The sequence below is a fragment of the Haliotis rufescens genome, unplaced genomic scaffold (assembly GCF_023055435.1).
Source record: "Haliotis rufescens isolate VD_foot unplaced genomic scaffold, xgHalRufe1.0.p SCAF_14, whole genome shotgun sequence".
Taxonomy (NCBI): domain Eukaryota; kingdom Metazoa; phylum Mollusca; class Gastropoda; order Lepetellida; family Haliotidae; genus Haliotis; species Haliotis rufescens.
The window spans coordinates 24,486,631-24,513,084 of record NW_025963824.1 but is presented as its reverse complement, the minus strand read 5'-3'; the positions used below and the strand labels follow the sequence as shown (position 1 = coordinate 24,513,084).

The window sequence follows — 26,454 nt, the reverse complement described above, 5'->3', positions numbered from 1 at the left end:
ATGTCTTTTATTTTCTGCCATGAACCAATCTGAAGCCTATTATTTGTTACACATACAATCAATGTTGCGGATTCCGTTACATTGCGATTTCGTTACGATATTTCACAAATAAAATTATTTTCTTGCTAAAAACTTTTTTAATGTTATGACATGTTTTTGTCAAATACTAGATTATGCCTGACAACCCCTGATAGTCTCAGTCAGACGGTGGTACGTTGTCTCACGTTGACATGGATCTTTGGTGGGAGTGGTCAAAACTTAGAGAATTATTTTATTTATGGGTGAACGTTTTCTTTGCTCACTTATATGATTGCGGCTGACATCACGCGACAGTTATTATTGTCCTTAATGAAGCAATCTCACTCCATGATGATGTCACGTCAGAACAATAAGTCATTGTGGCTCGTTGGGTAGCTGACTTGACTCATTGTATCACAGAGACATATGAGCATGAAGGGATTACCTGGACAATGGGCAACTATAGACAAGGAAGTCATTTAACCCCAAGGTGGTTTAACAGACAAATGGAAAATAACCCACGGCTGAGTTAGTGTGACTACAAATTTGTTCTTTCTCTAAATTTGACAGCGAAAGCCTTTTTTCCATGTATTTTGCGATTGTACGAAAAGCGTTTTGGCAAAGAAAACTTTCTGAATATCTAATTTATTAGTAATATTAACTTTGATGCCACAAACGTTTTTTTGCATATCAAGATTAATAAAGAACCTCATCACATTTATTGCAAAAAAGAAAGAAAAGACAAAGGCTTTTGAATGGTAGTGACCCGGGATAGAATAGATCTTCATCAACCCATGCTTGCCGTAAATTGAACTGTAACGGGACTGTAGGTGAGGTGGAATTAGGTTAAACTGCGTGTCCAAGATTATTGCACTTATATAGCGATAGTCGTAAGGTTTTTTGGTTTTGTTTTAACGCCGCACTCAGCAATGTTCCAGCAAAATGGCGTCGGGCTGTAAATAATCGAGTCTGGACCACACAATCCATTGATTGGTATCATGAGCATCGATGTTCCACCAATGTTCCATGGCGTATGTGCAACATCTCAAGTTCTCCCACTCGGAGCACTATAAGGACAAGCTAAGAACAACCAGGATCGTTGGAGACTTGCATTTCCTTCTTCCACAAGATCACAAGGCACTGCAGTCTCCATGACGTCATCTTTTCCAACCCACATGATGGCACTGGTTGTCCAGGGATGAAATATTACGTTTTCGATCACGGTAGGTATTTCAAAATATTTAAATACATGTAACCTCCGCATTCCCTGCTACTAGTGTGAGAGATCATGTGTGGGGATTAAATCTGATAGATAGGAGGCTGTATATTTAAAATACTGCTGCGTCCTTATCTACTTCTGACTCACTTTTTGGATATAATCTTGACTAGTAAGCATGGTACACACTAAATTGCAATTGACAATTCCCCTAAAGCATTGCGGACTGCAGGGCGTACACTGAGAGAACAGCCTACCGAACCCGTGAAGATCCGGGGTAGAACCCATGCTTGCCGTAAAAGGTGACTAAGCTTGTCGTTAAAGGCGACAAACGGGATCGGGTGGTCACTGGTCAGGCTCGCTGACTTGGTTGAAGCATGTCATCGATCCCAATTGTGTGGATCGATGCTCATAATGTCAATCACTGGAATGTCTGGTCTGGACTCTATTGTTTACAAACTGCCGTCATATAGCCGGATATATTGCTGAGTGCAGCGTAAAACAACAAAACCATCCAACCAACACATACGAGTGGTTCAGCTTCAGCGCGACGAGCGAAAGTTTTAAACAACAACGTTCACACCGAGCTACTCGGTAAAGAAGGATCGATGCCAATGACGTCAATCACTGGATTGTCTGGTGTAGACTAGATTATTTACAGACCGCCGCCATATAGCTGGAATATTGCTGGTTGCGGCGTAAATCAACAAACCCACCAACCAAACGGTAAAGGAGATAAATCTTGTGGCACTCTAAACATTTACTGAGCGATGGGGGCCATCGTTTTACTCGTTCTCAACAAAAATCCTACACTGGGCGCCATTGGAAACCAAGGTGTATTCAATTTTTTGGTTCATAGTTTGTCAACTGTTTGAAATATTGCTGTACATAGAAACACGTTTTGTCACCCGATGGTACCGTTTTATAAAATGCGTATATCACTCCACATCCTTCTGAAAGTTCTTTTAACTTAATGTGCCCACGAATGCCGAGTACAGCGAGTTTGACAGAGGACTGTGTGTGCGTGCGCTAAGATATGGAATTTGAAACGGTAAAAAAATTTCAATGCTGGTGTAGCAACCCATGCTGCCATAAGAGGCGTCTATGCTTGTCGTAGGAGGCGACTAACGGGGTCAGGCTCGCTGACTTGGTTGATGCAGATCATCGATCCCATTTGCGTGGATCGATGCGCATGATATCAATCACTGGATTGTTATATATACAGACCGCCGTCATATAACTGGAATATTTCTGAGTGCGGCGTTAAACAACAAACCAACCAACCAACCAATGCTGGTGTATGAAGGAACCTCGGAAAATATGTTTTTAAATCCAGTTCTTGACGATTTAAGAGTGTGTGGACTTGCTATTAGGCTACCCAACCGTCCCCGCAAATTACACCTTGAATATACATACACCTAGGATGTTTCCTAATTATGTGGAGTGATGCCAGTGAGCATCCATCCAAAAACTCCAAAACATGTACACTTAAATTTTAATGATTTTAACTTTAGAATTATTCATAATCTTCATCTTGTTGGTTGATCTGTTGGCGTTGTCTATGTTTCTGAAATGATAAAATGTTAAGTAATTCTCTGAAGTTATATAATGTCATTTCATTCTGCAGTTTTTTTTGCGTGTTCATGAGTAAATAAGCAGTCTCTGGAGTATTTATTGTTGCCGTATGCATTTATGAGAATATACTTTAAATGAAGCTGGCAGAATTTCCTAGTATGCACACTGTAACTGGAGGGGTGGGTGGAGCGGCATAACATATAAATTGAACATTATGCCTAATACTGAGGTAAATTGTCAAAAATCTGTTGTGTGCAAGAAAAAAATCCACCTTGGCTTTTTAGCTTCATCTGCAGCTCTTTTCTGGTCTGTGCAAAAAGTTTTCTTTCTGCCACGAGGATGATATCTTTGCCACATGTGTTTACTTTTGTTTTCTTATTTGACATGTTTGTGAAGGTGTCTAGCTTGTGTTGTGGGAATTTGTCATGAATTTTGATTGTTGGTGATTCATTGTCCAGTTCATTGTCCAATCTTTAATTCATGTATATATGCATTCTCACCCACTTTCTCTGCCCTAAGGAGGTCATTGGCAATGTCTGTAGTAGCAGCTGTTTCAGTGGACAGGCTCACTATTTCCTGATGTCCATCAAAAGGATTAATCCAATTCTCGATGGTATCAACAACTGTTTTCACTGCTTGTTACTCTTTTAGCTTTCTTGGTGGCCGGAGTTCTGCATGATGCAGATCACTTCTGTTTAGTCCCAACATGTCCCTGAACTGACGAACTTGGTCAAAGACTATTACCACCTTTTTCAGATGTAAGTTCCCCATGATATTCTTCGCCTGGTTTAAGATTTTTAAGAATGTTTATTGCTAGGCTTGTTGCAGGAGCGTTGATTGTTGGAAGGTAGCCTATGTTGTCTTGGCAGACATCAAGATTTTGTCGGACTGAAATGTTTTTTATCCTGACCAGCTACCGATGGTTTGCTGTGGTGAATCTGTTTGCAGAATAGGTCTTCAGCAACCCATGCTTGCCTTAAAAGGTGACTTACGGGATCGGGTGGTCAGGCTCGCTGACTTGGTTGATGCATGAATTCAAGAAGACAGTAAGATAAATTCGATAATTCACTAATGAACGTCAACAAATACAACTTGAATCCTTATATTGACAAATCCAAAGCACAGTATAACCTAAGCAGTTTCTGGGTATGCACATTTGCAAACAGCTAAAAATGATTTGTGCAAGTTTGTTTTTGTTTGTTGTTTTACGCCGCACTCAGCTATATGACGGCGGTCTGTACATAATCGAGTGTGGACCAGACAATCCAGTGGTTGACATCATGAGCATCGATCAACCAAGTCAGCGAGCCCGACCACCCGATCCCTTTAGTCACCTTTTACGGTAAGCATGGGTTGCTGAAGACCTATTCTACCCCGGGTCTTGTGCAAGTGGAATACGACTTAGAATTGGGGATTGTTAAGTTGATTGTTGAAATAGGCGTTAGGATTATCTAGCGTTTTCCCACACGCAAAACATTTAGGTACGATCACCCCATCACAGAGACTATGTACTGTCATTGCTGGGTGACAGCCATGTAGGGTCAAAATGGACCAACTTATTCGTTATGACTTGTGTGAAATAAGGTATTTAAGAGCCCTAGCTACCACATGAGGGCGAATGAGTTCCTCGCGACACTGTGTTGATCGGACAGTTTCCGTATAAAAGAAAGGGTAATGGTTTGAGAATCTGACACATTATTAGGGAATGCAGAGTTAATGTGCTGAAGATTTGTGGGCACCAAGACAACAAGACCCCTCAACCCATGTTTGGCCACACTGTGGATGTTCAACTCGTTTCATGAAAGGACATATTCATGAAATGAGCTGTTTTTCAAGATCACACAACTGTCCCAAGACAAGTAGTACTTCTTGCAAATGCAAAATATTGGCCTGAACTTGTGTTGGCATTTTAGCTTTCTTTAAGTATTTGTCACATTTCTTTGCCATCAGATGGCGGTTGCAGATCTGTAACTATTAGCAGGACATGATGATGACACTTTGCTGGATTGAAGAACAAAAGAGAAACTCTATATAGTAATCTGTGGCAACAAACACATTTGTATGTTGGACCCCCAGCTATTGCCCTATAAAAGAGAGCTAAAACTATCTTGACAGCTGGGTGCACAGTTTCGTTATAAGCTTGTCTCCCCTGCAGAAAATCTGACGTAAGATCTTTCATTGACTGCTAAGATGCTCTTCCCTTTTTTTAATTTCGCATAGCATCTGCATTCAGTATCCTATTTCTTTGTCCACCCTGGCAGTGTGGCGTAATGTTTGTTTTCGTCATGCATCTTTCTTTTTCTGGCATTCTTTTTCAATGTGTATCATTTCACTTCTCTCAACTCTTTTCCTTGATGACACCTTTAGTCTCAGGATTGTTCTCTCTTGCTCTGTCATTTTATCTTTTCAGCTTCTTTTCTCGCAGTCTTTTCAATCCAGTGATTGACAACATGAGCATCGATCCACGCAGTTGGGATCGATGACATGCTTCAACCAAGTCAGCGAGCATGACCACCCGATCTGGTGTGAAGTAGATCTCAGTGAATCATACACACTAATCCCTCTGGTTGTTGGGTTTTATTACATCAGGTCATCCAGTGGCGTTCAATATGATCAATGTTAACTGAGAATTGCTTGTCGGGCACATTATTTCAGGGGTAAGCATATTGTGGATTGTCAAACAAAAACTCAGTTTGAGCAGGTATTGAATAACCAGTGAATTGTGATTCAGCAGGATCTTCATGAACTCTGGGCAGGTTCAGTGCAGGTTCCACTATGTCGTCGGGGATCTCCGTTCCAGCGTTGCTAACACGACATGAAATATTCTGATTGTGTTTTGAACTTGTGCTGGCAGGCAGTACCGTAGTACTTCTTCTGTCAAAGCAGTTCCTTTCAGATGATGCCATCTACATACATAAGAGTATGTCTGGGTTTGCTTAAACAATATCAACTGGAATTAAGTCGATGTTTATGACAGTGCTTTTAGTTGCAGTTAAAGGAATTATTGAAGCTATGATCAAATTTGGTATAGTGACGGCGAGTGACAAAATATTGTTTCCTTTTGAAAATTCACGTACATGTACGTTTTCCAGAGAAACTATGATAAGTAACCCATTGAGTAGGAAGCTGCTGTGTATCAGTCGGAGTACTTGTAGATTGGGGTGTCCATCTGGAGGTGGATGGGGCTTTGTGTCTGTGGTCTTCCCTGTCTACTGAATCATTAGGTGACACTTTCACTTGGGATATTTCAGTGACTTCTACAGAATGTGTGTCACAGTAGTTTGCTGCCCCTGAGATATCTTCCTCTGTTTGTCTTTCCGTTTCTTCAAACGCTCTTGAGTCGGCATTCCAGCAGAACAAATAGTAAATGAAATTTGAATTGGTGAAAACAAACAATGAAACACAAATTGTAACTGAATAAAAGGCCAAAGTGTAGGTAAAAAGATTGTTATTCCTTTTTTGCAAATGTACAAGATATAACAGTACATGGTTTTGATTGAATTTGTGATCAAGGACACCCTTAAGATAAATATATATATGTATATATATTTTTGGAATTACAACCATCAGCTGACTGTGCAGAGACTCAAACTAACTAAGCACAACGCAAACCACTGCCGTATGACATGTTTGTACTATAAAGGCCGGACAAATTGAATTACTTGTTGTATTGACAATATTTTTTAAAATATCGAGATGCAAGAGGAAAGAGAAAGAAAGAAAATTTAGTCCAGTGTTCAAGAGCGGTGCTTCAAAGTTTGCAATAGTGCAATTACAGTCATATCATTTAAGAAAATATATTTTTATTAACTTAGGTTTTCACAATTAGGGAAAAAAGGACGGATGGGTTTCGTAAAACAAGTAAGTTCTTGGGTCTGCCCTAAATAGAAAAAAATGCAATGGTGTATGGTGATGGGAAAATGGTGTGTCAATCCTAAATCCTTAAAACACATTGCAAATGATTCATAATTCTAATTACAAAACTGTGTATACAAACAAAAACAAAAACTGAAATTGTAGCAAACATCGTAAATGTTCAGGGTAGTCAAGGAAACGATGTTTTCAACAGCTGCTTCTTCCACTGTGTCCTCCCTGAAAGATTGGCATGGCAAACTGTCTTGTATAAATGTCACTCCCATAATGGATGATAACATGAAAATGACCAAAAGCCAATTGTTGGTAACAGTGACATCAGCCTACTCTGCAAGAGAGGAGGGAGATTCAGGTGTCTTTCTGCGGCATGCAGTTGATGCCGCAGATGGGGTCTTAGTTTCGTCTTTCTTAGGGGTCTCAGGATCAGGGGTTCCCTCATCCATTGCAAGCAGAATCATGTCATCCCCATCATCAGCAGTGGAGATGATTCAAGAGTGGGCTTTTCTGCCAGTTTATTCCTCAGAAAATTCTGGTTTCTCTCCAAACCAGTGATCCTCTGAGTGACGATAGCAACTCGCTGTCGTAACTTTGATACATAGTTTGTTTTTTTGGTGTTTAACGCCGCACTCAGCAATATTTCAGCTATATGAAGGCGGTCTGTAAATAATCGAGTCTGGACCACACAATCTCATTGACATAATGAGCATCGATCTACGCAATTGGGATACGATGACATGCATCAATCAAGTCAAGGAACCTGACCCCCGATCCCGATATTCGTCTCTCACGGCAAGCATAGGTTGCTGAAGACATATTCTAACCCGCAAACTCTAAAACGTGACCAACAAAACACTTAAATGTGGAAATGTGAACACGAACATTCGACAACGTGCCGACGGTGACGCGAACATTTGCAGATTTTTACCGGAAGGCACTTATATACATAACAAACTATACACGAACTCATGTTTTCGAGCCTCACCTCTTTCCGAGCCCCCAAGCAACCACTTGCTCAAGGAAGACGCTTCAAAGTCCACTGAAGACATGAAAGTGTTCGCCACTTGCCGCTGAAGTTCTGTTACGAATGAGGCTACACGAGGTGAGATATTCAAGAAATAAAAACATACCTCAAAAGTTACTTTTTCACTCATGCCCACTGTAATCGTTGGTCATTATTTCAGCCATATGGCGACGAGACCAAGTTGATATTTTGCCAAGTGAGACGTCAATGCTAATTTATATTTAAAAACACATTTAATCAAACATACATAACAATATCATTAATACAGTTTAAAACACGGGCCATAGGCACCCAGTAACAAAAGCTAGGCCACCTCGCTCGGGATCATGGGGAATTGAAGTACCTCTGCTTCCTGTATGACACCCCAGCAGGATGTACGTCATCACTCTAGCTACTGGTGGTTGTGTTCAGTGCTAGCCTATGATACCACTGTAATACAACTTGAACTGATGATAATTTTGGAGAAAACAATCGTATTCACCATTTATGTATCGGTCGCTGTTTGTAAACGGCCTGTCTGTAATGTCACGTGACTGATCATGTGGTGTGTAATGGAATGTCTCGAAATCAGGTGACGGTAACAAAATGTCGGCTGATTGACTCTTGGCAGGAAATTATCACTGTTGATTTGACTAGATATGGTCAATTGCCCACTGAAGTGTAAACAGCAATACATGTAAGTAAAGACTCAATTTTAGTGTATTGGGATTGTTATAGGACCCGTAATCAGCAATACTTCTAATGGCCTCGAAAACACAGTACGCGAGGATACATTCTTATGACTCAGATTTTACATATCAGCTTACGAGAGTTCGTTTTCGACAGAAGGGTCAACTATGGTGCATTTCCCAAATATTCTCAATTATGGCAGAGCCCAGTGTTTACCGAACTGACATAGACATCAGCTAACAGTTCATCTGACGACTGACAGTCAAGTACTTCTCTCGCCTCTGACAGCATAATGTAAGCCACTCAGAGTTCATTCCGGGGTAGAATAGGTCTTCAGCAACCCATGCTTGCCATAAAAGGGGACTATGCTTGTCGTAAGAGGCGACTAACGGGATCGGGTGGTCAGGCTCGCTGACTTGGTTGATGCATGTCATCGATCCCAATTGCGTGGATCGATGCTCATGATTTCAACCACTGGATTGTCTGGTCCAGACTCGATTATTTACAGACCACTGTCATATAGCTGGAATATTGCTGAGTGCGGCGTAAAACAACAATCCAACCAACATCTTTACACAAATGCTTGAGCCGTCTCCCCACCGTGTCAGGGACATATCTGTGTGGTTTAGTGTAACTAATGAAGAATTGGTTCTCTCCTTTCACAAGTCAGTGGTTCTTTTTAAGCACAATGGTCGCCATACACAGTCTGCGATCAGGCACGTAGGCATAAATTGTGATTTCACTAAATATAAGATGTGTACCTGGCCTTGATTTCTTTAGTAAGCTACATATTCTAAATTTACAATCAGAACGGAATAATCATCTCTATCATCTAAAGCATGAATGGACTGTATTCCCTCTCCTGATTTAACGGCTATCAGAGTATCTTAAACTAACTTTCTTAAGTTGTTTTTGAGATAGTTTTAAATGAAACTTGTAGTCCACTTGACTGTGTTCCTTAGTAATTCTTGTCCGGACTGACAGACACTTTTAAAATGACAGTCGTGACAGTCGCACAATGGGGATACATAATAACAAAGCAAGTATCCTATTTTCGTTATCAACATCATAAAAGGTCGATTGAAACAAGGTGCATGAAAATTCGGCCAATAAGCAAGAAGTGTTTCAGGCAGAAACTGAACAATTTGCATGGTTCGTTTGTCTTCACGAACAGCCAAAAGCTGCGAAACACAACATAATTTCGTACACCAAGTCGGTTACGTGAGTAACGTGTCGAGCACGGATAATTGGGGAACCGTGAAGATCCGGGGGAGAATAGGTCTTCAGCAACCAATGCTTGCCGTAAAAGGCGACTATGCTTGTCGTAAGAGTCAAGCTGGTGGTCAAGCTCGCTGCCTTGGTTGATGCAGGTCATCGTATCCCAATTGCGTGGATCGATGCTCATGATGTCAATCACTGGATTGTCTGGTCCAGACTCGATTATTTACAGACCACCGTCATATACCTGGAATATTGCTGAGTGCGGCGTCATGATATCAATCACTGCATTATCTGGTCCAGACTCGATTATTTACCTAACTGCCTAACACCACATTGGTAAAGTCAGGTCCTGGTTCTTCGTTGATCTAAAGTATCCCCGTTGTCTAGGCTGCCGATTACTTAGTTTCTGTTTGTTCCGATGTACTTTATACATTTCAGTTCGGCTACTTCATTAATGCATTCTCGTCACCCTTACCCTCCTTCTAGTCTGTCCGACCGCCTCTGTGGTAGAGCGTCCGCCCGGAGAGCGAAAGATCCGGGGTTCGATCCCCGGCCGCGTCATACCAAAAGACGTGAAAAGATGGTACTTGTTGTTACCCTGTCTGGCGCTTGGCATTAAGGGGCTAACACAAGGACTGGTCGTCTCGACAGTACACTGTCTGAGTGGGGTATTCAGGTTAAACTGCGGCATAGTATCTCAGTAAGTAACAAGTAACATTGCATGAAAAGTTGTCGTTTAAACATTTGGATAATTTTTGTCAAAATTTCTATAATTTAACATTACCTTGTCCGGAAAAATGAAATTTGATGATAAAAAAGCAAAGCAGATAACAATAAAACCGATCGCCCAAATGCATCACGGCAACGGCCATGGTAACCCGATGCACGTGAGTCCTGTGCAAATTTAAATGCACATGCGTTCCCCCATTTCTTGCCCTATAAAAATCCACCCAGATCGTTATTCATTCGTCATTGAATTGCGACCACATGCCAAGATTGACAAGAAATCAACGACACCAAGCTCTTGGACGATTGCAAGCTGGACAAACCGCCCGGCAAGTAGCCAATGCATTTCAAGTCCACGTAAGAACCATATACAGGCTCCAGCAACGGTACCAGACCACCAACACTACAGATGACCGACCACGTAGTGGAAGACCAAGGGTCACCACCCGACGTCAGGATCGTCAGATTGTGCGACAGCAACTTCAAAATCGCTTTGTTACTGATGTGGAAACTGCTCGACAGACCATGGTGACACACCAGCGACACATTAGTGCAGACACCGTGCGTCAACGATTGACGAGCAGACACCTTCACTGTCACAGGCCACACCAAGGACCCATTCTGACACCACGTCATCGCCAGGACCGTCTTCAGTGGGCAACACAGCACCAGCATTGGCGCCACCACCAGTGGAGAAGAGTCCTCATCTCAGACGAGAGCCGTTACTGTATCTCAACAGCAGATGGCAGATAGTCTGGCGACGCCGTGGAGAATGTTATTCGGATGCTTGTGTTGTTGAGGGAGACTCGTGGGGTGGTCCGAGCATCATGGTGTGGGGTGGTATTGGTCTTGCATAGAGGGTCGGCCCTGGGGTCTTCCAGAACATCGGTCCAGGGAGAGGCAATGGTGTCACAGCAGCTCGGTACATTGATCAAGTCGTGAGGCCACACGCCATACCTCATTTGGTATGTCGCCGCAACCACGAGTTTCAGCATGATAACGCCCGTGGCCACACTGCAAGAGCAACAAGAGACTTCCTCCAGAAGAATGGCATCAGAACCATGCAGTGGCCTGCCCTCAGTCCCGATTTATATCCCATTGAGCACCTGTGGGACGAGATTCAAAGACGGCTGTATGACGTCCAACCAAGGCTGACAACTGCAGCTGTACTACGTCAGGCGTTCCTCAGCGTGTGGGCTCAAGTGCCTATGGCCTTCATCAACCGACTCATCCATTCCATGTATCGACGTTGCACGGCAGTCATCACTGCACATGGTTGACACACGAGATATTGACTTGTGGTGCCATTTTCTCAGAGACTAGTGTTCTGTTTCACTTTAAGAATATTTGACCCTTTAATTTCAACCTTGATGAACGGTGTTGCCAAGTTGCTTCTTTTTAATATGTCTCAAAGTATGTTTATAGTGTTTGGACAAATAAGGTTTCTCATATATCTATCCGTGGTGACGTTTCTTTCCGGGTCAGTATAATTTCAGGACGGTCGGGTAGCCTGGGGGTTAAAGCGTTCGCTCGTCACGCCGAAGACCCGGGTTCGATTACCGACATGGGTACAATGTGTAAAGCCCATTTCTGGTGTCCCCCGCCGTGATATTGCTGGAATATTGCAAAAAGCGGCGTAAAATCATACTCACTCACTCACTCACTCACTCAGTTTAATTTCAATGCTATTTGACGTCAATCGCAGAGTTTATTTTTAAAATTAATTCTTGTCGTTAGCCTTGGCATTTAAATATGTAAAACCATACTTCCATCCTGTTTGCTGTATGTTTAGGCACATAAGGACAGACACGTCCATGTTAAGCCTGAGGTCGCCACGGGGCTCTGTCGTCCATGCATCTCTTACTGTGTAAGGGCAGAACCTTTCCACATATCCTAACGGGTTTTACCTCGGGTCACAGTGTTGTCTCTTCCGGCCTATGTCAGAACCTTTTCACAAATCCAAAGGAACCGATTTTGTCCACAATCTTTTTCCACAAATTTGAGCTCTCCATTATATTCGGCATTCCCTCCCAACATGACACAGTTTCTGTTTACATCTGTCTTTGGCCTGCCTGGGCTCCACTTGGTCCAGTGTGCAGGGGTTCCATCAATCCAAACAAACTTCCCTTCCTTTGCTCTGTCACTGAGACCAATATAGTAGTTGGAAGTTGTCAAGAAACCTGAAAAAGTCAACACGGTTACCTACTCGTTAAAGAACGAAAATGAACATGATTCAGGTAGTTAGATGATAAATTACATTGTGCAATCATAGTAAATGTACGGAAATAAAATTCGTTTAGTTTCAATACTATTTGTAGTAAATGGACGAGTGTGCTTCTCTTTGGATTAATTCCTTAACGTTGGGATTGAAGACAAGAAGTCCATACTTCCATCCTTTGTGCTATGTTTGGAGCGCTTGGGCATAACTGTCAAACGGCCACGCATTAAAGAAACATACCTCTTCGCTAAAGAACGAAATCATACACATGTATCTCTATTCTGTTAAACTGTATCACACAGGGGGGTTAGTGTGTTAACATTACATGCTTTTATCATGTGCATTATAGCTGACATCTATTTTCTGTGTCTATCTAGTCTGTTGTATATTGAATTAGTTCTATTAACTTTGATGTTTTACTGACAATGATTCAGTATATGTAGTTTGTTCCATCGCTAAATGGCGACGTTAAATGTTAACACTCACACCTTTCTGTTCTGATAAACAACCCGGGCCCTGGCATTTCGTCGGCACAACTACTTATTTTAAATTATGATGCCTTGAATTCAGTTAGAAAATAGGCACCACTCGATTTCACTACAAAACTCTCGGTAGTTATACATGGGAAACACACATGTCAAATATGGTCCCTGTGTGTTTCTTTTTCATGACGAAGAATTATAGACTATCCCTCTCTGTTTTAAATGTATTTTTTGATTTTCCAACCACCTACATGGCGACAGCAGTACTGTATAATATATAAAACCAAAGTCACGATAATAGAAACAGCATGCACATTCATCGAATTATTCAAACAATTACTTTGAGTTTGCTTAGTATTAATTTTAATGTTAACCAACAAATCATATAGCGTTGTATTTTCCAAATGTGGCGTGACTAACATATCCATACAATCAGCAATATTTTCATTGAATTCTCGAAACTGGTATCGTCACGCGGTTGTTGTCAGTTTATTGGCTTTATGTAAGTGCGTGTACACATGGTGATTATTTTAAAATGAAAGTTTAAAATAAAAATGGTCCCTTGTGTACATAACTGTCCAAAAAATCAGAGTACTATGAAAATGCAGTGTATCCTCCCCAGGTTTATGGGACTAGATAGTCCAAACCTTATTATCAACGGGGGCACAGGTGATCCAGTCGTCTAAGGCGCCGCGATTCGCTGTGCAGAGTTGCGTCCCTTGGGCACTCCAGAAACCTAGGATTGTGGGTTCGAAACCCGGTTCGCCCCTATTATGTTTCTAGGTTTGTCAGCACCATACCCGTGCTCGTGAGTCACTTCGGGCTTTCCTCCCAGATCAAGCTGACACGTCGTGATATAACTGGAATACTGTTAAAAGCAGCGTTAAACCCAACTCACTCACTTATTATCAACAAGTTTGGTCACCTCAAATAGTGTTGCAGTTAATATCCCAGTTTAATATGAACATATTAACAAGAGACGTTTTATTTCATGAAGTGACAGGGATAGGTGAGTTTGTACCTAGATAGACTTCCGATGCTACAGAGCATCTGCTAGAAACTTGATCATTGCTCCATTGTGAAATAGTAAAAAAAGAATATATATACTATCATCACTAAGGCCTGAGGCATCTCCTCTTGACAGTCTAACGACCCATCACTTCAATAACGCCGCCTCAAATATGTTAAATCAATTAACTGCGTATTTAACTCTCTTCACATTGTATATATTTCTTATAGGTGGGTTTGACTATGTATTAGAGTGTGGTTGGACGGTATGTATTAAACTGGGAGATTTAAATGTGTTATGTATGATTGCTCGGGACGGGTGTGCACGTCTTTTGTTGTATGAGCTGTGTGACTGAATGGGTTTTTAAGTGACTGTCCCCTAAAATTCAGGGCAGTCACTGAGAAGTTTTAACATTGGTTGGATGGTTTTGATGTTGGGTGTGGTTGTCCAGTCTCGTACTGTATGTTGTTTTGAAAATGATTTATGCTTATATTCTTGTACTTTGAACATTAGATCATGTATGTGTTATCCTTGTATAGCTACACATAAGACATGTGTGAGGTTCCAATGAACCATGTACAGTTCAGAGGAACAGAAAAGAGAACAAGAAAGAGGAAAGTGTTTGTTTCGTTGTTTGTTGTTTAACGCCGCACTCCACAATATTCCAGCTATATAGCGGCGGTCTCTACATAACCGAGTCTGGACCAGACTATTCACGTGGCCCTTGCAAACACATGGATTAAATTTGAACCTTTGCATCTTTGACATATGTTCCAGACAGCAAATCTCACAGTCCGTACTATAGCTGTCAAGAGAGGCGTATCTGGCAGGACAGTTTGACAATGTCCTAGCATCTTTGGGATTCATGCTGAGCGCCAAGCCTATTGCTAAAGACATCAACGTCAAAGTATCCGATGGTGCAGACAATACGTCAGTCAACAGGAATGAGTCCTCGTCACCGTTGAGCCATCCTTTTTTCTTCAGATGAACGTTACATCACCCAATGTGTTCTTGAACGTGATTACTTTTGGAGGTTGTGACGTTATGATCTGACGTGGAAGAACGTTTACAGGAAGGACACAACATCATTGTGACTGATTTGAATGATATGAGATACTGGGATGAGATTTGTAAGTCGATGTTTTACATCTCTGAATTAAAGGGCAAGTTCACACGGAAATTAACCTATTTTTCTTGTACTTTTTCCACATTAAAAGTGTTAACCTAGAAGTGTCATAGACAAAAATATAAAAATATCACAATTAATTAACATATTTTTCGCATTAATACGATTTATATTTTTCACATTTACCAAGTGTTCTATTTCCACAACAAAAACACCATGGCTTATGCCCCTTGCAATATGACGTCATTGGTGCCAATTGATAAACATTATGACGTCATCATGCTTTGTTAGAGCCGCTTCACGTGGTGTAGGTCTAGGTGTGTGATTCTAGCGTCTCAGATGCCAGCCAGCATAGTGTTATGCTGAGTCACCACTGCGCCGGAGTGTGTCGTAGGCCATGTTGTTTTACCGCAAACTGGTACTGGATATCTTTTGCGTTGAGAATAGACAGGGACCCAGTTGAATTGGCACCAATTACGTCATAATCTAAGGGGGATAACTCAGGCCTGTTTAGCTCGAAAAACGAAGGCCTCATAACGGCATATCATTTTCACACTATTGTGAGCTTCCTACTTTCACTGTGAAAAAAATGAGTGTATATTTTCAAACACAGATACTAACTAATTCTAAAATTGCGTTTTGTTTAGAAAAAGAAAGAAAGTGATTTTTGCGTGTACACTTCCCCTTTAACACTAAAGAGATATTGCTAGAGTTGTACATCAGTATCTCTGACAGCACCAGTCATGTTAGTGAGTTATCATGGCCTGCAATATCCCCCAAATCTGTCACGAAGCAAACAGGTCTGGAATGAAATGGAACGACCTTTACGACGGCTTCAAAATCCCCCAACAACGTTGCAGGAACTCTGGCTTATCCTTCCTCAGAGATGGAATACCATTCCCCAAGCATCAATGAGTCGAAGGTGTCAGCTCTGCATCAATGCCTAAGGTGGACGGACGCATGCGTATCTTCAGACACAATTCTTTCCATTTGCCATTATTCCACCCAAAAAAATGTGTTTGTTTGTTGTTTAACGCCGCATTCAGCAATAATCCAGCTATATCACGGTGGTTAGTAAATAAGGGAGTCTGGACAGGACGATCTAGTGATTGACATCATGAGCATCGATCTACGCAATTGGGATACGATGACATGCATGAAACAAGTCAGCGAGCTTGACCACCCAATCCCCTTAGTCGTCTTCTTACTAAACGCATAGGTGCTTTTGTTGCGGCAAGCATGGGTTACTGAGGACCTATTCTACCCCTGATCAGCACGTGACATCCATGTAAGCAACTGTTTTTGACTGATTCTCTTTGTTTGACGGACTCACTTTGTTTTCTGGTACCTCACAATTACGTTTACACTTGAACACACATACTGCTAAGATATTTAAACTATTCTCAAGACAAACCACAGATCTGCAAATGAAATTATAGGTAAAAACAATAAAGTAACATCGATTAACACCTCCAAAATACAAAGTATTCAACAAACGTACTTCGAGCACATAGATTTTAGTATTCAGAACAACTGCCAGGACGTCTAAAATGTCAAAGCACTGCTCAATGCATCCTAGATCTTTTATAGTTCGTAAGTAATCGGCTCTGACCACTCAAATCCATTATAGTCGTCTTCCACGACAAGCATGGGATGCTCGTGGCCTTTTCTACCCCCCAATCACCACTGGGATGATTCTCAAACCAACAGTTGGGTTACTCACCCTATCCGTCATCCATCTGCACTCAAGTCTTTGTCACTTGAGCTACCAAGTTTCTGATAAAACATTTGGTTAAGAAAATGTATATGTTTTAGTGTAACATGTTGTGTGTCCTTAAATCGTGTTTGTCAAACACCGAACAATTGTTCGACTTCTCCATTGAGAGAAATATAATGTCTTTAAGCAGTGACCAAACAGCACACCATAGTATTACAGACCAACAGTATTTGTCACACTATCCAGCCGGGGTAACGGGTGGCCCAGTCGTCTAAGGCGCCCTGATTCGCTGTGCAGAGTTGCGTTCCTTGAGCACGCCAGAAACCTATGATTGCGGGTTCGAATCCCGCTTCGCCCCAATTATGGGCTTTCTTCCCACATTAAGCTGACACGCCGCGATATGACTGGAATACTGTTAAAAGCAGCGTTAACCCAACTCACTCACTCACTCACTATCCAGCCAATGTAGGACTTACGAGAGTTCTCTCTGATTGTAGCAACAGTATACTCATACTTCTCCTTGCTGTCTACAGTTGCTAGCCGAAACTTCCTGATTTTGCAAAACAATTTAGACTCAGGCCACGTCATGTGACCATCTGTAGTCCTGATGCTGAAGCAGACCTTACTGATCCGACTGTAGATGAACCCCATTGTGACGGAGCAGCCTCCTGAAACAGAAATGAGCCAATGTTATACAAGGGTTGACTCGCACAGAAGGAATTGCATAATAGTGCTGTGGACGTTACATCGTGTCAAAGGACCCGTGAAGATCCGGGGTAGAATAGGTCTTCAGCAACCCATGCTAGTCGTAAAAGGCGACTAAAGGAATCAAGACTCGATTAATACAGACAGCCGTTATATAGCTATTATATTGCTGAGTGCGGCTTAAAACAACAAACCAACCGACCAACATCATGTCCACAATAAACTTACTCGACTGAGCAAATTGTTTCATTTTAAAAATTGACAAGCTATAGGAACATGCAGTGTCTGCAAATCAGGGTTTTGTGGATATACGTCTCTGGCATGATGTGATTGATGTCATATAAGGTTTAGGTACGTTTCAATCATTCCTCGCACTTCATCTGATATGTCCACACCATCCCTCCGTCACAATCGCCAACTTGGATACTTTCTGATGGACCATAGACTGTTATCCAGAGCGAGTAAAATGATGGTACTACCGCTCAGTAAATGTTCGATTGCCACAAATGTATTTCCCTTACCGAGAAGCTCGTGGTGAACATACTAAATGTAGTGGTGAAAACCTTTGCTCGTTGCGCTGATGACTTGGATTCAACAAATGGGTACAAAGTGTGCAGACGGTGTCCCCCGCTGTAATATTGCTGGAATATTGCTAAAATAGTGTAAAATCAGACTCCCCCTTCATGAACACCCTTATCAACATTGTATCTTTCATGCTAATTTGTTAAGATTCCATGTGCGACATAATTAAAATTGCTCAAGTCATGCTTTATGTTAAATCACACAAATTTGACACCAGAACCTCCCCGTGAAGATCCTGGTTAAAATATGTCTTCAGCATCCCATGCTTGCCGTAAGACCCGTGAAGATTCCAGGGTAGAATAGGTCTTCAGCAACCCATACTTGCCGTAAAAGGCGACTATGCTTGTCGTAATAGGCGACTAACGGGATCGATCCCAATTGCTTGATCGATGCTCATGTCAATCACTGGATTGTCTGGCCCAGATTCGATTATTTTACAGACCGCCGTCATATAGCTGGAATATTCCTAACTGCGGGGTTAAACAACAAACAAACAAACAAAAACGTAAGAGGCGACATTGCTTGGTCAGGCTTAAGTGGATCGATGCTCATAACATCAATCACTGGATAATCTGGTTCAGACTCGATTATTGACAGACCGCCGTCATATAGCTGGAACATTGTGCGGCGTTAAACATCAAACATCCTACAAAACCTTTTGGTATTCCGGTTAGAATATAGTTTCCCAACATGCCCTGGGTGAACGTGCTAAACGTTGTGGTGAAAACTTTCGCTCGTCGCGCTGAAGCCCCGGATATTGGTACAAAGAGAAGTTTCTGGTGTCCCCGCCGTGGTATTGCTGGAATAAATGTTAACCCTACTTCCCCTCTCTGGAAAGCCTTTATAAACATTTTGTTTCATGTTTTTTTGGTTCCATATGAGACATTAAATTATTATTATTAAATAAAAACTGCTCAAGTTAGGCTTTATGTTAAATCACACGTATATTGATACCAAAGCCTCCCTTAGCAACATGCCCTTTGTGGATCACGTCAATGAATATTGTTAAGGCGACTGCATGCGTGACTTAAACCCTGTTTTGTCCGAATGAAACATTTGCCATATTAAGTGTTAACCTGTGCTCAGTGTACGCCCTGCAGGACGCTATGCTTTAGGAGAATCGTCCATTGCAATTGAGTGCGTATCATGCATACTAGTCAAGGTTATATCCAGTAAGTGAGTCAGAAGTAGTTGCCGATGCAGCAGTATTTTAAATATTCTGTCTGCCATCATTCAGGTCCAATCACCACAATTCATCTCCGGATACTGGCAGGGTATACAGATGACTCTTATTCTGCCCTTGAAAATCATGAAAAATAATGAGTTTAGTACTAAATAGTTTTTTACATAAAATATTGGGAAATACATACCATGGTCGAAAACATAATATTTCATCCCTGGACAATCAGTGCCATCATCTGGGCTGAAAAAGATGACGTCATGGAGACTGCAGTGCCTTGTGATCTTGTTGTGGAAGAAGGAAATGCAAGTCTCCATCTCTGAACATAACTGTGCACAATGAAGCATGCTTCTGGCGGACCCAATCTTAACGATCCTGGTTGTTCTTAGCTTGTCCTTGTAGTGCTCCGAGTGGGAGAACTTGAGTTGCTGCACATACGCCATGGAACATTGTAATCTGAAACACATAATCTGAATCAAAGCTCTGATGTACATACAGTTTAGGTCCATACGCCAATTGAACTCGCACAAAATGAAAGTAAATTCTAAATTGTTATGCTAAGAATGACGAATATTAGTACTGACCTGTGTGTGATGAGTCATCGTACTTCTTAGCATTGAATTAGAAAAAGGGGGTTTACAACATTATGACAAGAGAGTCAATCACCAAAGAATATGGATGAACGGTTGCATTCTGTTTTTGGAAAGCTTCCCCATTTTATCCCACAATTAGACGTTGGGTGGAGGAATTTCAGCCCCGGGAAAGTGAGTTTGAACAATGAAACGACCAGAGCCATTAAGAACGTCGAGGCACCCTTCTTTTTGGACAGTTCAGCGCTAATATACATCGATTATACACCACTGGGAACAACATTGAATGGTGAATATTATGCCAAGTTATTGAAACCATTGCGCGAGTCTATCAAACAGAAGCATCGCGGCAGTCTTTGACAGTGGTCCGTTGGGATGAGGACAATGACCCAGTGCCTGGCATCTGTTGTCATTATTTACAAAACCACACTTGTGTTGTGAGAGATACATGATGACCAAGAATCAGTTGCTGCGGTAGAGAGTTGGAATTTGACCTACAAATCAGAAATACCCGACCAGTAGGAGAAATGAAAGAAGTGAAATTGAACTGCAACGAGACTGTAGGATGGGGCTTTGAAGAGGTAATTTTGTCTTTGAATGTTAAATGTATATTTATACACTAAACCTTTGGTTATTCATTACATACTACATGGTTACTTTGCCTATATCATATGTATCAATCTACCACTAGTCCTTTCACTAGACTCCACTATTTCACTTTTCATTTTAGGGCACAGGTGGCCCAGTCGTCTAAGGCGCCGCGATTCGCTGTGCAGAGTTGTGTCCCTTTGGCACGCCAGAAAGCTGTGATTGTGGGTTCGAATCCCGGTTCGCCCCTATTATGTTTCTAGGTTTGTTTCCAGGCACCGAAGTGGTAAACGTCTGAGACCTGCATCACTTCGGGCTTTCCTCACACATTAAGCTGATTCTACCAACAAAGAGCTTTCTCCTTTTGAACTTAATTCAGTGGAATTCCTGCATAATGTTTTGAGAGATATATAGTAACCCAGAAATGTTGGAGTGTTGCAAACACTGAGGTGGACTGATGAAGACTCTCACAATATATTTATGGATATTTGAAAATTTGGTCAGAGGTCTTGTTATACCCCCGTCATGTAAATGCGGGGGGATATATTCATCATCCGTTTGTCCGTATTTTGTTTCTAGAGCGCATAACTTGAAAACCATGAAACGTTTGTCATCCATAATTGGTACATGTAGTATTAACCAGTTGCTGAAGTGGTGCCTGTTGCTTTTATAGGGGCCGAGGGGATTTGTCATCTCCTAATGACTCTTGTTTTGGTCCTGCTGTCGGGGAAAGTATAGCTTTAAGCATGGCGGACATATTGAGAATGTATATTTTGACTATTTTGACTATTACTCAGCCACGTCTGCATGTGTGCTTTTGAAATTTGACACGCAAGTTGGAGATAGTTTTGTATATTTTTTTATTTTGATATTTGATCAGTCTGTGACTGATTGTTTTTGTAATTAAGGTCAGCAGCAAGGCATTGTGGCTCTATTGTTTTGTCGCTGATATAATGTCAGGAAATTCGTTTTCCGGTTCATACTTTTTACCAAAATACATTATTTTTCTATTGTAATATTTGCTGTGTATGTGATAATCACATTTATACAATAAAGACATTTTTCAAAAATCAATTACAATTGTATATGGTCTCCACTGTATGCGCTAGTGGTAAACGTCTGAGATCTACATCACTTCAGGCTTTCCTCCCATATTAACCTGACACGCCGCAATATAACTGTACATGTTTAACAAAACAAGAGAAGAATTGGTAGTTGCTCGCCTCAATGTTCTCTGCCAATACACTACGAGGATATTGTAGCGGACAGATTGGTATCTGTTGTTAGTGCTCATTGTGTCATAGAAACTCGCTACCTGATGATACCTCGCCAACCAGTGTACACACTGACACATTGCCACTGCGTTCTCGCCATGGATGAGCAATTTGCATCAAGGAAGAAATGTACCATATATCTCTCCCACTGCAATCACATGCGCTTCAAACATGGTGGAATTTGGATTTGTTTTTCTACCAAATTCATGGGTTGGTTGGCATGTTACAACAGTTGAAATATCTATAACCAGTACTCTGAAATACGATTTAGAAATAACGAGGTTTGTGAACAATAATGTTTTCTAAAGTTTCCCAATTTTTTTTATTGTGGAACAAAACGACCCCACAAATACCATTACACTTGACATGCAATCAGTATAACTAGTTGACATATTCACGAGAAGAAATAACCACTGCGGGTGATATCGATGAATTTGTCCTCTCCTTGAGTGATTTTGAACATCAATTCACATAGATGCGAAATCGGAGCTTTTTGATCCCCTTTCTCGGGTCTCAATTACACACATTCCCGCATTCATACCCTTCTAGTAAGCATGGTGCTGCGTCCGTTGTTCAGTTCCGATTATATCATGAGCGTGTGTTATGAGTCACTGTCCAATAGCTATGCTTGTCGTAAAAGGCGACTAACGGGATCGGGTGGTCAGGCTCGCTGACTTGGTTGATGCATGTCATCGATCCCAATTGCGGGGATCGATGCTCATGATATTAATCCCTGGATTGTCTGGTTCAGACTCGATTATTTACAGACCGCCGTCATATAGCTGGAATATTGCTGAGTGCGGCGTTAAACAACAAACAAACAAACCAAATCTGGCATGTGTGGCCGTGCGACCTGAAGACTTGTTTTTCTGTCCAATAGTGATGACACGAGGTGTTCACGAAAGGTGTCAGTTTCCTGCTACATCGTTGGCACCCGTCACAATCACGTGTACAGAGGTTAGCCAATTGTTCACCTAAAACACATTGCAAGCAATTATTTTTCAAAATAGGGAAATGCACCGGACATCATTTTGGTCACTGATGCGTCCAATTTGGAAAAGCCTCAACATGTCTACCAAAAACGTCTTGAAAGTGTTACGAAGTGGTTTAATGTTCTTCCTATGCCATGTATACTAGTAACAGCTGCCGACGCAAGACCCTCCAACCCATAACTCTTATAAAAATACGTCTGAAAAGGTAAGGTGTAGCGGCTGTGAAATGTATATGATTTGAGAATAAATGGGTGTAAACATTGCCAGGATATTCAGTATTTCTGTCATTTTACGTCAACCATCTAACCTGTATTAGTGCTCTCTTACCTTGCTGTTAATGACCCACATCGCCTTGTTCATGTTATTCGTCCACTCATCGACCTTTTACCTCGCTCTATCAGTTTCAACTTAATTTAACTTCCGGATCGATCGATCGATCACATTTGTGACAGTAATATGCCTCCACGAGTTTAGTCCATGCCACAATCGATCTCTAGTTTGTGACAGAATGGAGTACTTACAAGTGATCGTGTACTCATGGGAAAACAGGTGTTAAACGTTATCTGGTATTTGCATACACAACAGACAACAAAAGTATTGGAATCAAATTTATGATGTGTGAAGTGTGACCCCGTGTTTTGATGTTGATCAACGACCATCGTTTCCACAAAATGCAGTCATGGTAAAATGAGCAAATGATGCTTTATATTTAATTAAATATTAACCAAATAAACTCCACTATCACTTAAACGTCTCTCATCCGAATAAAAAAATGCACCAAAGAGCTGCTAAACAAAAGGACTAACATTTAATTGTCTATATCTTTGTCTGAGTAGCTATGGTCAAACACCTGGTGATGTCGCGTCCTTTCAAAGATACTTATCACACCACGTTGGGTTTTTTTAAAAACTGATTGATTGCTACGTGTGACACAGGTGAAAGTGAAAGCTTGAACAATGCAAGACAATGTGCAGTAAGCCATCGTTATTGGTTGGTTGGTTGGTTGGTTGGTTGGTTGCACTCAGTAATATTCCAGCTGAGTGATCCAGTGATTAATATCATGACCATCGATCCACGCAATTGGGATCGATGACATGCATCAACCAAGTCAGCGAGCCTGACCACCCGATCCCGTTTGTCGCCATTTACGACAAGCATGGGTTGCTGAAGACCTATTCTACCCCGGAATCTTCACGGGTACCATCGTTATTGGACGCCCATTGGCTCCTATCCAGCAATGTTTCTGGAGCATGGAAATTATTTTTAGATCTTAATTTAAAAAACAAACAAATTACCTTGTCTGTCATTTATCTTAGTGAACATGTAATTGAAATATATGTTGCATTGTCCCCAGTGGAATTAATACTTCAATTGTTTTACGAATCGATTTCTAAATAGTTATCCAAAATGAGCTTTGCAAGAGAATTAGAACAGGACTAGAATCACCTTCTTGTAGCTCTTGATAGCCTTCTAGAAACTGCCCAACCCCTAAATCTCTCGAAGGACAAGCCTGCCGCAGTAGCATGTACAACAAGGGCAGATTAATTCTCGTACAAAACATTTTGAAAAGCTCTGTTCACTGCCTCCGACTGGGGTTCAAAGTTTCAATCATTTGCTGATTCTGACAGTTACTTCAGACATACTTACAACACTCTCTACTGCAAATTATATTACACATAAGAATTGTATAACTTTAATAATGAAGAGTAGTTAAAACTGTCCACACAAATCAGCGTTAAAGACAAGTGATTATCCTTTATGCAGAGCGTAATGTTTACGGCAAGATTTCACTTTCTTCAAGACACCATTTACTTCTCTAAGAGTTGACCAATGTGAAAACATACTTGCATCGTAGAAACCTCGTGTCAAGTGGATTGATTTTGGAGTTTGGGTTAATTCATTGACATTGTCTTTCCACGGACAAATCAACACGCCGAAAAAACACGCAAGTCATTTATATATAACTAACAGCAACCACAGGTTTTGAACACCGAACTCCAATATTCCATCTACATGACCACGGCTTGTAAATGGTCAGATTCTGGAGCCATGATTGATATTATGAGAAACGATCTATCCATGTAGTGCCACGTAATCAACCAAGTCACTAACAATTTGAACTTCCAGCATGGGCTGCCGGGGCTATTTCAACACAGACCCCTGCTGTGAGGCTGGTGTCATAGCTCAGTTGTCCACGAATATTACACACGATAGACCAAATATATAAATTGAATAATTATAGTCATAAAATACATATAGGATATATCAAGATACTGGTAGGAAAATAATTGTAAATACTTCATTCCCCGGTGAAATCCTACTTTCCCCCATTGTTTCTCAATGTCTTCATACAATTCAGTAAAATGTGGCAGCTAGTTTGCGAACTGGGATCTAAGATTTTCATATAGGTCTTTGGGCGGTTGGGTAGCCTAGTGGCTAAAGCGTTTGCTTGTCACGCTGAAAGCCCGGTTTCTATTCCCGACATGGACTCCATGTGTGAAGGCTATTTCTGGTGTCCTCCGCAGTGTGCTGTACATCACCGTAATAAATAGTGATGCAATATGCTGTGGACGTATATTCTTACCAGGAGTCCCAAGGTTTAAAACAAGAGTTTGCCACTAACGTGGCTATATCCCCCGCCCCTGTTGCAGAATTTATGACATAATTAAATCTAAACAAACCCTAACCTTTTTTAACCGAGGCGGAACTTGTCAAGGAAATTGTAAAAAAAAGCAGAGTTTGGAACCTAAGTCCATCTTGCTGCCATGGAAACGTAAATTTTTTTCTTTCTTTCTAAAATAGCTATATAGTAAACGGCACCAGTTCAGCATGTACCTGACAAACCTGCAAGGTTTGATGAAAAAATATTGAACGGTTTATGAGTTATGCTCCGGAAACGAACCCTACCCTCACAGAACCTAAGTCCATCTTGTTGCCATGGAAACGTAAAAAATAAACATTTCTAAAATTTCTAAATAGCAAAAGGCCCAAGTGCAGCATGTACCTGACAGACCTGCAAAGTTTGATGAAAAAATATTGAACGGTTTATGAGTTATGCTCCGGAAACGTGACGGACGGTCGTAAGGACGGACGGACGGACGGACGGGCGGACGGAGCCCGTTTCTATATACCCCGCCAACTTTGTTGGGCGGGGGATAATAAAAGGTATAGTTAAGTATCACATAACAACCATATATGTAACAAACTCCAGGACGTACCTAATGTGACAGAGATCCAAGCCCATGATGATCAAATGATGAAGTGTGAGCCTCATTTTGCAAGTTTGGTTGGCAGGTTCTATCACTGCTACCAGAATTACTACTGTAACTCAAGACACTATGTCAGGCTTGGTTTGTTCATGTCGTCTCTGGAGTCATGTGACATTGGGACTGTGTGACGATAGCAACAGTAATCACATACGAGGCTTATTAACATTCATGATCGATTACTCGTATTTCATATATTTTTTGGATACATTCGCATGAATGAATTTCAAGTAACATGAATACCCCCCGCTCGTGTTTGATGTGGAAGTAACATGCTTTTCATTGGCCAGTTGGCTTGATATTGATTACCTGTTTATCTGGTGGGGTATGGGGGCAAACGCTTAAGCTCGCTTGGTTCGGGACATTATGCTCCAAACTGAAACATTGTCCTTTATGTAGATGTTTG

General features: G+C 41.3%; 1 protein-coding gene across 1 annotated transcript; it reads right to left on the bottom strand.

Moving 5' to 3' along the window:
* Positions 1 to 12,018: 12,018 nt before the first annotated feature.
* On the bottom strand, positions 12,019 to 26,082 carry LOC124131296 (pulmonary surfactant-associated protein A-like). Its single transcript, XM_046494484.1, has 4 exons — positions 26,001 to 26,082; positions 19,529 to 19,794; positions 17,348 to 17,539; positions 12,019 to 12,499 (listed from the first exon to the last, which is right to left on the bottom strand). Exons 1-4 carry the CDS (start codon positions 26,054 to 26,056, stop codon positions 12,255 to 12,257), a joined length of 759 nt encoding a protein of 252 aa, XP_046350440.1. The 5' UTR covers positions 26,057 to 26,082; the 3' UTR covers positions 12,019 to 12,254.
* Between the last annotated feature and the right edge of the window lie 372 nt (positions 26,083 to 26,454).